Source organism: Oncorhynchus mykiss, chromosome 13, assembly GCF_013265735.2.
Source record: "Oncorhynchus mykiss isolate Arlee chromosome 13, USDA_OmykA_1.1, whole genome shotgun sequence".
NCBI lineage: Eukaryota > Metazoa > Chordata > Actinopteri > Salmoniformes > Salmonidae > Oncorhynchus > Oncorhynchus mykiss.
The window spans coordinates 11,694,830-11,706,561 of NC_048577.1; the positions used below are offsets into that span (position 1 = coordinate 11,694,830).

Consider the following 11,732-nt stretch of genomic DNA (forward strand, 5'->3'; position numbering starts at 1 on the left):
ACTCCTATCCTGAGGGGGAATGGGGGACAGAAGGACTCCTATCCTGAGGGGGAATGGGGGACAGAAGGACTCCTATCCTGAGGGGGAATGGGGGACAGAAGGACTCCTATCCTGAGGGGGAATGGGGGACAGAAGGACTCCTATCCTGAGGGGGAATGGGGGACAGAAGGACTCCTATCCTGAGGGGGAATGGGTGTTCATTGCTTGACTGCTTGTTTGTTTTGAAAAGAGAAATAAATGGTCCAGCTGTCTATCAACCCTCCATCCTCATTCCCCTCTCTCAAAAACACAAACTTGAATAAAACTTTGGGTGGGTTACGTTCTCCTAGCTCCATATTGTAAATCATGCAAGTCGTTATTAAGCAAAAATACTATAAATATAAGGAAGAGCGAATGAAATCACTGTATAAACTGGTTAAAGACTCATTTCTTACTTATATACCATATTGTTAAATAAACTGTGTGCAACAGTTAACACTTGGAGTTATACTTCTGTGTCATAGTGGTTTGTGGGATTGTTTGCCCGGCAATTTTGATAGCATAAAGTGAGTATTCAGGCAGTCTCAGAATGAGAACAGGTAGAGTGAGTATTCAGGCAGTCTCAGAATGAGTGGTGAAGTGAGTATTCGGGCAGTCTCAGAATGAGAACAGGAAAAGTGAGTATTCAGGCAGTCTCAGAATGAGAACAGGTAAAGTGAGTATTTGGTCAGTCTCAGAATGAGAACAGGTATAGTGAGTATTCAGGCAGTCTCAGAATGAGAACAGGTAGAGTGAGTATTTGGTCAGTCTCAGAATGAGAACAGGTATAGTGAGTATTCAGGCAGTCTCAGAATGAGAACAGGTATAGTGAGTATTTGGTCAGTCTCAGAATGAGAACAGGTAGAGTGAGTATTTGGTCAGTCTCAGAATGAGAACAGGTAAAGTGAGTATTTGGTCAGTCTCAGAATGAGAACAGGAAAAGTGAGTATGTGGGCTTCATTCAAAAATCTCTCAAGAAGCCATGCAAATTTCAGGTAAAACGGGCTCCCGAATGGCACAGCGATATAAGGCACTGCATCTCAGTGCTTGAGGTGTCACTACAGACACCCTGATTCGAATCCAGGCTGTATCACAACTGGCTGTGATTGTGCGCCGCCCCTATGGGACTCCCAATTGGCCCAGCGTCATCCGGGTTTGGCCGGTGTAGGCCGTCAATGTAAATAAGAATGTGTTCAAAACTGACTTGCCTAGTTAAATAAGGTTACTTTAAATATATATATATATACATTACACACAAAGCTGTTGCAAATGACTGTTACCATGATTTCAGCTGTGGATTTTAGAATATTTTATTGTTGGATCAAATTATATAGCCATCAAGCCCCAAAAAATTTATATGGTCACTTATACTTCAGTTTAAAGCTAATTGCTATTCTTCTACTGGTAATATTTTCTAAATGTTGTAAATTATTTAGTACTTTAAAATAATAAAGGTCTTGTAACGCATGAATCCACCCTATCACATGACCTGTTGTCACGTGACCGGAAGTATGTGAAGCAGTCGAATGTGAGTATTTTGAATAAAGACACATTTACCTCGTAATACATGTTTTCACTGTCAGATGCAACTGTTCAATTTTCATGCAGTAATGGCACATTCATTCCTAAATGATGCAGAATATCTATGCTGAAGAGAGGATATTTCACAAATGCCACCTCACATTTTTAGCTAGCTAGCAGCATTAACCTCCATGGCTCTCAGTCCCGAGAGGCTAACGTTAGCTACTATCAAAACAACACATCTAGCTATTTAGTGGCGCAAGAAGCAGACCACTAACAGTCAAACACAATGGACGACTCTGATCAAGACTTCGTGGACCTCTGCTCTAAGTTGCTCAAACGAGTACGTAGAAAAGCTGGCGTAACCCAGAAGAGAAGTGTTGCAGAGCCCTCATCCCAGGACACTGTGAAAAACATACCCACCAAAAGGGTGACGAATAGGAGGAAGAAGAAAGATGTTGGCCCAAGTTCAAAGGGAGCTTTGGGTAACAACTCTGAACACGTTTCCTCCACCTCTACCACTTGTGATGACCCAAACCGACTTCCCTCCAATACAGACAAATCTAAACAAGCAGTGGTCAATGGAGGTATTGAACTTGGTGTAGGAGAGAATGGGTCATCAGTGGCTGTGGATGTTGCTGGGTCTCAACCTGAGGGTAGGGGAATGGGGGTGAAGGAGAAAGTGCTACACAGGATGCAGCAGTTCAAGAGAGTCAATCCACAGAAGCTGGTGCATGGTGAGAGGAATCAGCCTGCAGCCACAGGGAGTGAAAGTGACAGTGCTGCTCCCCATCCACTGCCAGATAATGAAGGTGAGATCCATCACTGTGTCTTTACTCTAGATTCTATGGTGTGTATTTTCATTCATTTGTGTGTACACTCAATGGCATGCTAATTACCTTTCTCTCCACCTCTGCCCTTCCTGTTCAGTTCCATCCACCTCCGCCTCTTCTCCCCTACCACTGGACCCCCAGGTGGATGACTCGGATGAGGCCCTGGCCCTGCGTCTACAGGAGGAGCTGGACAGGGAGGCCCAGGCTGTGGCCCAGGGTAGTTTAGTGGACCTGGAGCAGGGAGGCCTGTTCTTCTGTCAGCTCTGCCAGAAAGACCTGTCTGCCATGAGCCCCACAGGACGCACCCAACACATCAACAGGTAGGGACGACTGGAGCTGGACACAGACACTTGCTCTCTCACCCATCTAACTCCAGAATCTGTCTGTTTCTAGAACAGTCAATGACTCCAAAGAGCCATATAATTCCAGATTCTGTCTGACTCCAAGGAAGATACTGCCTCGTTTCCTTTCCTGATCTTGAGGAACTGGATATGTGAAATCAAGTCATCTTGTGGCTTCTGATGTTTAGCCTTCAACAATCCAGTGTTTTCAGATCAGTGCAGATGATGGAAAGGAGACAAGGAAAATAAACCAGTTTACTTTATTGGGACACCCCATGTCCCCTTATCCAGGTGTCTAGACGAGAGTGAGGACAGTGCTGCCCCCGCCCCTCCTAGCGTCCCAGAATGCCCCATCTGTGGTAAACGGTTCAAGTCCCAGATGAGTCGCGCGGCCCACCTCAAGCGTTGCTCCTCCACGATGGGCGTGGCTCCTGCCGAGCTGCTGCAGGCTGTACAGAGACAAGTTGCAGAGGGCCTGACTGACAGCACCGCCAACCAACCGTGAGTCACCCTGGTCTGATTGGTCCCGCCCCTTTGAACCATCAACCAACCCAAACAACTTGACTGCTATTAATGTACATTAAATTGATAACTTTGATGTTAGAAGCATTGAGTCGTGTTCAGGAGGGTGCAACATACTGAACATTGCTGATAGAAGTGTACTTGATAGAGCTAACGTTGTGCCCTACTGAACCGCCCCTGTATGATGCTTTTGGGGCCGTTCTGTCCCACCTAGAGAAAGAATGTAGGAGAAGCACTGCATTGTTCAAATGCTGGAGGACAATAAACAATTCTATTCCACCTGTGAATAACCCTCTCCTCTCCCCCAGTCTGCAGGCCGGAGTTTCCAAGCGTAAAGGCTCCACAGACCCCAGCCTCCCGGGCAGGAAGAAGCCCAGAAAGAAGCCCCTTGGCCTGGATGAAGACACCATGGTGGCCATGGCCCTGTCCCACTCTCTACTGGAGCAGGAGAAAGAGATGGAGCGGGAGATGCAGAGAGAGTTACAGAGGGAGAGAGAAGGTGGTCAGCAGCTCCCAGCCGTCCTCCCTCACATTTCTCTGTCACCATTGAAGTGGAGAGCTGAACCAAGTAAGACGGGTAAGTCACTATCTTGACTGAACCTACGTATTGTTTGGGAAATGCATTATGCTATGATTATAAGGATGCATTTGCTGTGACGAAAAACAATTTCCCTGTATTATGTAAAACAGGAGCAGACTATACTAAATGCATTGATATGAAACTATACATGTATAAACATTTTGATGATGTTTATATTATATGATTAATATCATATCCGAGTCCTTTTGTCTTGACCCCTCCCCCAGGTAAGGGGCGTGGCAAGAGGAGAAAGGGTGCACCCCCTCGCCCCCCTCCCCTCCTCCTGGTCCAGGACTCGGAGACAGCCCTGAGGCGACTACAGGAGCGCGTGGCTGGCCTCCTCCTCCGTACCCGCGCCCCCTCGCCTCCCACCCCCACACGCTGCCCCAGCTCCCTGCCCTCCTGCAGAACGGGTGCTGACCCCCTCTGGCAGAAGAGTGCACTGCGGGACGGAGGGCCGAAGGTCATCTCTGAGTTCTACACCCCAGAGCTCAGAGAATTTATACAGCCTTGGGTGTCTGTAAAGGTGAGAGCCCGTGTGCATGTGTTACTCATACTTTCACATCTTTGCTTCTAATACTCTGATTTGTGTTAAAAGTATGAGTGTATCTTGATTCGTAGTCTTTTCATTCACACTTTCATTTATTTCACTCAATTTGTCTTCTTCTAGATGGATATGGTGTTTCCCACCAAGGCCATGCCTGGATCCTCCACCAACCTTTCATTAACAGAAAGCATCTCTATGACCAAGCAATCTATCCCTTCCTCCCAACAACCAGTCTCCTCCACCCAGGCAGCCCCCTCTTCGCTCCCTTCCACCCCAGGGACAGGGCACCTTCCAGTGGGCAGCCAGACTCTGTGTGACCTGATGGAGCTGGCTGATGAGGGAATGACCCTCACACAGTGGGGCTATTCTACCCCAGGACCTACCAGAGGTGAGAGCTACTCCTGGGAGAACTGTTATATACAGGAAACACACAGGGGGAAGAATGTGCACAAAACACAAAGACATTGACATGTAAAAGTGTAGGACTAATACAAGCATATCATAGTCTTCAGTCTGACTCCATTACCATGTGAATGCTATAGGTAGAAAAGTGTATCCATGGATCTAGTCAAGGTAGCGAGCCTTGTATCACCACTCAGAATACTATAAGTTACGTGTCCAAGATAACCCTTATTGAGTTATTCAGAGGCTCTGAGAGACAGCTAACATCTTGCGATCAATGTCCTAGCATGAAATGATTGATTTAACCTCAGCTCAGAGCTGCACAGTTAGAGGCCAAGCATATCTGCTGTGTGTAGTATGAATAACATTTACCATTAGGCCATACATCTAATAATAACGAGGAATGTTACTCAGAAATATGACAACTGCCGTTCTTATCCATCTAAAAGTAATCTAATTTATTACACTTGTGCAATTAGAATACAATTATGAAATGCTACATACCAGAAGTCTTCAGTGTCAAAATATACAAAATATGTAAAAGTCTAAATGTTTAAAAGACCCACTATGGTGTAACAGAACGCTACACCAGGAGGTTGGTTTCCAATGACTCAATGAACAAAGTTTCCACTCATCTTTTATTCTCCCCTGAGCTCCAGATCTCAGAATCTCTCCTCGTCTAATTAACGTCACTGAGTTCGGCTAAAACAAAATTCATTCAAATAACTCCAGAACCTCCCTTATCTGAATGATAAGAGCTCACATCTGGTCGCTCCCTCTTTGAACAGAGAAGAATAACACAGTAACAATGAATCCATAGCACTTACAGTACAATGAAACATATCAACATTCACAACTCTTTATGAACCCTTGAATCAATCCAAACAGGACAGTGTAATTCACAAAGTAACATTCATTTCGTCGATTCAAGTTAGCTGTCTTCACACCCCGACGGTGTCCGTGCTCCCAGGGTTCTATGGGAACGTCCCGCCACGGATAAGGTGTTTGACTTATCTGTCATATGGTCAGCCATCCAGACAATGCCATAAATCGTGATGGAGTCCTCACTCTGGGCCTCGGTGCCTGCGAGTCGCTAGACGCATCCTCATCGCTGGTCACGTGCGCACTCCCTGTTTTTCCACTCCAGACACAGGATGTATATACACGCTCACAGACATGCAGATTACCACACACACGGCGTCCCTAACTAGCATCCCTGAAAGTCAAACCTACTGTACCTCTAACGTTGTTAATCTTCCCTCGGTCCCTCAGACAAAGAGAACACTGCTACAGACTTCCACCTGAGTGGCTTTGTTCCTGAGAGCACAGACGAACCCCCTGACCTGTGTCTCAGTGGCTTCATCCCAGAGAGCAGTAGAAACACTGAAAGCCATCAGATGAGATCTCTTCCTCAAATCAGAAATACCAACAGGAGCAGCCAGAAATCAGTAAGGGACCTTTTTAGAAGTCTTCCACTCTATTGTAAACGTTTTCGTAACTAGACCTTGATTAGCTGAGTGCAGTGTGTTAGAGTAGGGTTGGCGCAAAACGCTACACACACCCAGTAGCTCTCCAGAAAGAGGGTTGGCCACACCTGGCCTAATATAATCACCATCTCATCATAACTCTGTTGGACTCTTGTTGCCTGATCATTGCTCTGTGCTGGTAGCCATTGTCTGTCTCTGATCCATAGGTGGCGCTGTCCAGGCTGGCCTCTGACCTAACCAGTATGGTGAACAACCCCCAGTTCAGTGATGTCCAGCTACAGGTGGACAGTGGGGAGGTGTACTTCACCCATTCATTCATGCTGTATGCTCGATGCCCCCTGCTGGCGCAGATGGTGAGTGCACGTGTGGATTTTGCCTAGTTGTATTTGCTTGTATGGTTCTCCTTTGAAACCATTCATATTTACAGTTGAATTTCATTTGTTTTCTATCGCTCGTTTTCTCATTCCATCTCTCCCCCAGGTCCATGACAGTGGATTTGGGGTGCAGGAGGACGGCATGCCCTCAGCCCAAAGGGTGTTGTTGGGTGAGGTATCAGGCCAGGCGGTATATACCCTGCTCCAGTACCTCTACACAGCCCACTGCCCCCTCACACACACCTTGCTGCCACACGTTCAGGAGCTGGCAGCCAGGTAAAGTCTGACTCAACACCTCCTGGATGGCTAGACTGGTGTTTAAGTGATATGACTTCATCTTAGTAACAGAAAGTATTACAAAATTCTCAGGTAAAGGGTGAGTTAGAATGAACCAAAAACATATTGTTCTTTATCCCCCTTCCCTTCTTGCTTTCTGTCTCTATTTCTATAAAACTCATTTTTTCTCTCTGTTTTCTCCTCATCAGGTTCAACCTGGAGGAGCTGCAGCAGCTGTGCCAGCTCTACCCAGCTCAGACAGACCTCCACAGAGGTGTAGAGGGACAGGGGGATCAGTGGGGAGACTACCCAGCCCAGGAGCACCAATCTGGGGGAGAGGAGGAGCACCAAGACCAGGTCTTCATGGAGCTCCTCCGCTCTATGTGGAATGAAGAAGAGGTTGAGGAAGATGAGGACAGAGGAGAGGAAGGAGGGATTGCGATGGAGGAGGAGGGGCGAGGGGATGGCGTGACGATAGAAGATGGAGAGACGAACGAAGAAAGGGTGAACGAAGAAGAGATGGAGGAGATATATGAGTTTGCTGCCACTCAGAGAAAGAGGGATGAACGAAAAGAGAGCGAAAAGGAAGAATCAGAAGAGGAGGAGGAGGGAGGAGTGACATTTTTCACAGAGACAGAAGAAGAGCAGGAGGCTCCAATCCAAGCTCACTCATTGGCTGAACACTCAGATAAGGGTGAATTAACATGCATGATGTCCCCTCAAACAAAATCTCCCAATTTAGAGGCAGACATGGCTACTGGTGACATCGACACAGACCGGGGGAATCCAAATAGGATAAAAACTGATCTCAGCAAATCAGAAGGTAGAGATCTAGAACGTTCTAGAACAGCCACCATGGAGTCAGACAGAACAAAACAATTTGAATCAAACGTCACAAGCTCAAGAAGTGTTGGAGAGGTATCAACGACAAAAAGCCTCCACTCCAGTCCGATTGACGATCAAGAACTAAACGCTAGTCTAGACCGTAGCTACAGCCGCCTCTTCTCTGACTCTTGGGGGGTCTATGAGACGCAGGAGGAGCCCCACACCTCCCCACCAACACAACCATCCTGCCACTCCCAACCCCACAGGGCTATCCAGAAACCCTCCCGCTCCCAGCCCCCCAGGACCATGGTAGTGGAGGGTGCGAGACAGCTAGAACTCACCTCCCCACCCCCACCGTCCTCCTGCTCCCAGCCCACAAGGGTGAGGGTCGATGGGGGTACGAGACCGACAGTGATCCCTACCCTCCAGTACTCAGCCATTGAAATCATTGACCTCTCCATCAGTCCTCCTCTGGTCCCTGGTGTATCCGCCCTACCTGTTCCTGGTTTGTCCCCAGGGGAAGTGACTGACACCGGGGCACGAGTTAGGACGAAGGGAGTGGTGGGAAGAGGGAAAGTTCCTGTGTGTAAGGAGATACTCCAAGAGAAGGTACCGTCTAGTCCAGAGGACTTAAAGAGAGAGAGTTATGGTCCGTATAGTATTTCTGTACCCGTCTCTCCTCCTCACAGTACCAAAGAAGAACCTGAGCTTATAGTTCTGTCTGACTCTAGTGAAGAGATGGAGATAGGGGATCTAGGACCTACCAGCCCCTCTCCACCACCTACTCATCTCTCCCAGAACCACCAAGGCTACACCCGAATCACAACTCAATCCAACACAGAACCCAAGAAACCCACCTCGATAACCCAATCAGACACAGAACCTAAGAAATCCAGCTCGAAGGAGAAAGAGACTATTGGTGGTTTTGTGAGGGATCCTTCTGTCTCACCTTCAGATCAAGGCTTAGATCCAGATCCTCCAGGTTATAAACCAGGTTCTAACCCTGGTTCTGCTGGTTCTACTAGTCTCATGGACTGTTCTGCAGAGATGTCTTGGCTCATCCCGGCCACTCCGCCCCTGCCGTCCAGGAGGACGAGCTCTACCCAGACCTTTAGTAGCATGCGTCGCACTCAGCTCTTTCCTAAGGCCAACTCTTCTTCCTCCTCTTCTGCAGCGTCAGTTTTCTCCTCTCCCACCCTCCCTTTCAGGCCTAGCCGCCAGACCTCACACCCACCCAGGGTTTCTACACATTCTGCCCAGACAGAGTCCTCTATTTCTAGGCAGAAATCAGACAGCAGAGGGCTTCGGCACTCCAGCTTGGGTCTCGAACATGACGACCTCTCTTCCCAGAAATACAACAGTGGTTCTGGATCCACAGTCCCCTCCAAGTCCCAACCAAAACGCTCCCGCCTGACCCCCTCTCTCTCCGTCATCCCCCCACCAGACCCCTCCACTAAGGGTACTCCTCTCCACAACATCCCCCAGCCATACAGCTCCACTCCCCTTTATTCAGATCTACCCAAGCCCTCTGCTCCGTCTCTGGCCTCCCCTCTTCTGAGAGACGGGGAGGGGGACAACGGAACCAGGCAGAGAGGGAGGGGGCTGGGGATCTCTGGGAGCCCATGGAAGAGAGGGGGAGAGGGGTCTCTGGGCCTATCCCTCTCGGACCCTTCCGACCCATCCTCGTCCCCACATAAGGAGTCCCTTACCCAACCGAGAGAGAACAGCGGCTCCCCCGGACAACGCCGACCATCCAGTGAGTCTAAATACTTCCACAGCCCAGGAGATAGCGAGACGGGGGGAGAGAAAGAGAGGGGGGTGAGAGAGGAATCGGATGAGATTATGAAAATGGAGGAACTGGAAAGGAGTGTAGTGGAAGAGCAGGAGGAAGAGATGGGAGAAGACATGGAGAGGTCCAGTAACAGCTTTCAGCAGAGCTTCCTCGGGATGGACGAGCCACCCATGGCCTTCGATGACTCCTGGGGCCTAAACGCAGGAGGAGGGGACACGGACGGAGAGCGATCCCAGGCAGTGTGCTTCAGTCTGAGGCTAGAGAGCAGTGGTGGTGGGGCTAGTCCTCCAAGACGGGGCCGGAGAGATGGAGAGATTGCAGGAGCATCCTCTACTTTTACCCCCTCTCCTCTTCCTAAAGCCTACACCACCCCCTCTCCACCTCCGCCCAACACCACTACACCCCAGGCCAACCCAGAGATCAACGCTAGCCTCCTGGACGCTGAGATCTGGGACGACTGGGGGCAGGAAGAGGATGAGGCTCTTCCTCTCTCTCAGAGGGTGAATCCTGTAGCTCTGGCTCAGAGAGTGGCCCAGCTCAAGACTCCAGGTAATACACTTTCAGCAGTTATACCCCCTTGTAGAGAGGTTATAATGTTTAATCTAGCTAGCTCGGGTTCAAAGCCAGCTTCATTGCTTCCTACTGTTGAAATATTGAACATTCATTTTATTCTGATCCAGTAATGCAATAAACATGTGAAACACATTCACTGTTTTGTCACATCATCTTATTTCTCTACCCTTTTACCCCTCTCTCCACAGTGGCCCCCCGTAGGAAAGGCCAGCAGGGCCCCCTGGTCCCCATCACCCCCATGCCCAGCTACTCTGACATGGACACACCTGACCTCAAGAACAAGCTCAACAGGTCTGACTCCCCCAACACATCACCTCAGAACGGTCTCTGGTATCTCTGCCTTTCAGATGAGTTTTTCAATTCATGTGGTCATTTCACTACCACCATCTTAAGAGACCTAGCCTTATCTAGTTCCCAGTCCTTCTTCCTCCATTGATTGTTCTTTGATGATATTTGAGATTACAGGAGCACAGTGTATGGCAGTTGTCAGTGTATACCTCCCCCCCATCTCTTTCTGTTGCCATCCTGCTCTGTGTCCTCCCTCTAGATTCGGTGTGCGTGCCTTACCCAAGCGCCAGATGATCCTGAAGCTCAAGGAGATCCACCAGTACACCCACCAGGTTGTCAGCTCAGAGTCCGACGACGAGGCACCTTCCCTGGGTTGCCCCAGAGCCGTCGGGCCCCCACCCACCACCATGGAGCCCACCAGAAAGCCAGTGTCCTGTGCCCAGGCTGGGGGGTTTAAAGAGCCTGGTGGAAAAGCAGCACCTACCGTCTCCCTGGTGAAACTGCCTGGTGAGGAGGAGGACATGGAGCCTCTCTCTGCCTCTCAGGGATCCAATACGTCCTCCACAGCACCCAGTGAAGACTCTGAGAGGTTAGCACTGGGAGTGTGTGTTTAACAGGTGTTGTTCATGTATGGTATTTGTCTAGAATACTTTGACTTCTAAATTCAAAGTCAAATGTAGTAACATTGACACTCCTCTATTCTCCAGGCCTAATCCAGAGCAGTGCCTCTCTGACGACTCGGATAACGACAACATTACTGCCTCGCAGTCTGCCTCCAAGCTCCAGGACAAGCTCGTCGCTGTCCGTCATTTCATCCAGTCAGACCCTGACCTCTATGGGCAGATCCTCCACTACCAGCCCCTGGTCCTGTCAGACCTCCAGGCCAGACTCAAGGCCGCAGGTATCCAGCTGGGGGCCGCCAAGCTACTAGACTACCTGGATTCCCAGTGCATTACGTTTACCACAGCCAAGCCTGGACTGAGGGGAGGAAGAAAGAGAAGAGGGAAGGGGGCACCCAGGGCTGGAGGGAGGGGGAGAGGGGCAGCTAAAACAGCAGATTGAAGTTACCTTTGAGGGGATACAGTGGAGGCAAAGGTGGATTTTGAAAGGATTTGCGGGAAATAATTGAGTTTAAACTAAATCAGTTACTACCTTTGAGTTCTGGTTGAACTGTTTCCTGTTTATATTGGTTGGATGTTGGACTTCTAGAATTAAGTAATGTTTATGTCCTATCTTTACAGCATGCTATACTAGTCTGGACTAAGCCGTTTTCACTGGGTTATTGAACTATGCTGTCCACAAGCCAAAATAGTTCACATTCAAAACCCCTGGATTACCTGGGAATAACTCCAA

The 11,732-nt window shown here is 48.9% G+C and overlaps 2 protein-coding genes across 6 annotated transcripts in view; both read left to right on the forward strand.

Annotated features, from left to right (window-relative positions):
• LOC110513526 (CREB-binding protein) overlaps positions 1 to 489 on the forward strand; it is an 82,033-nt gene extending 81,544 nt beyond the window's left edge. For all 5 annotated transcript variants that reach the window (XM_036942307.1, XM_036942305.1, XM_036942306.1 and 2 more), the window contains one exon: positions 1 to 489. This exon is cut by the window's left edge and continues 3,288 nt beyond it. The gene's annotated coding sequence lies outside the window, so the exon portion shown is untranslated.
• Positions 490 to 1,396: 907 nt separating this feature from the next.
• LOC110517576 (structure-specific endonuclease subunit SLX4-like) lies at positions 1,397 to 11,441 on the forward strand. Its single transcript, XM_036940201.1, has 13 exons — positions 1,397 to 2,351; positions 2,470 to 2,692; positions 3,005 to 3,214; positions 3,544 to 3,812; positions 4,043 to 4,341; positions 4,486 to 4,750; positions 6,037 to 6,212; positions 6,458 to 6,604; positions 6,732 to 6,901; positions 7,111 to 10,067; positions 10,280 to 10,382; positions 10,639 to 10,968; positions 11,087 to 11,441. Exons 1-13 carry the CDS (start codon positions 1,829 to 1,831, stop codon positions 11,439 to 11,441), a joined length of 6,027 nt encoding a protein of 2,008 aa, XP_036796096.1. The 5' UTR covers positions 1,397 to 1,828.
• The last annotated feature ends 291 nt before the right edge of the window (positions 11,442 to 11,732 follow it).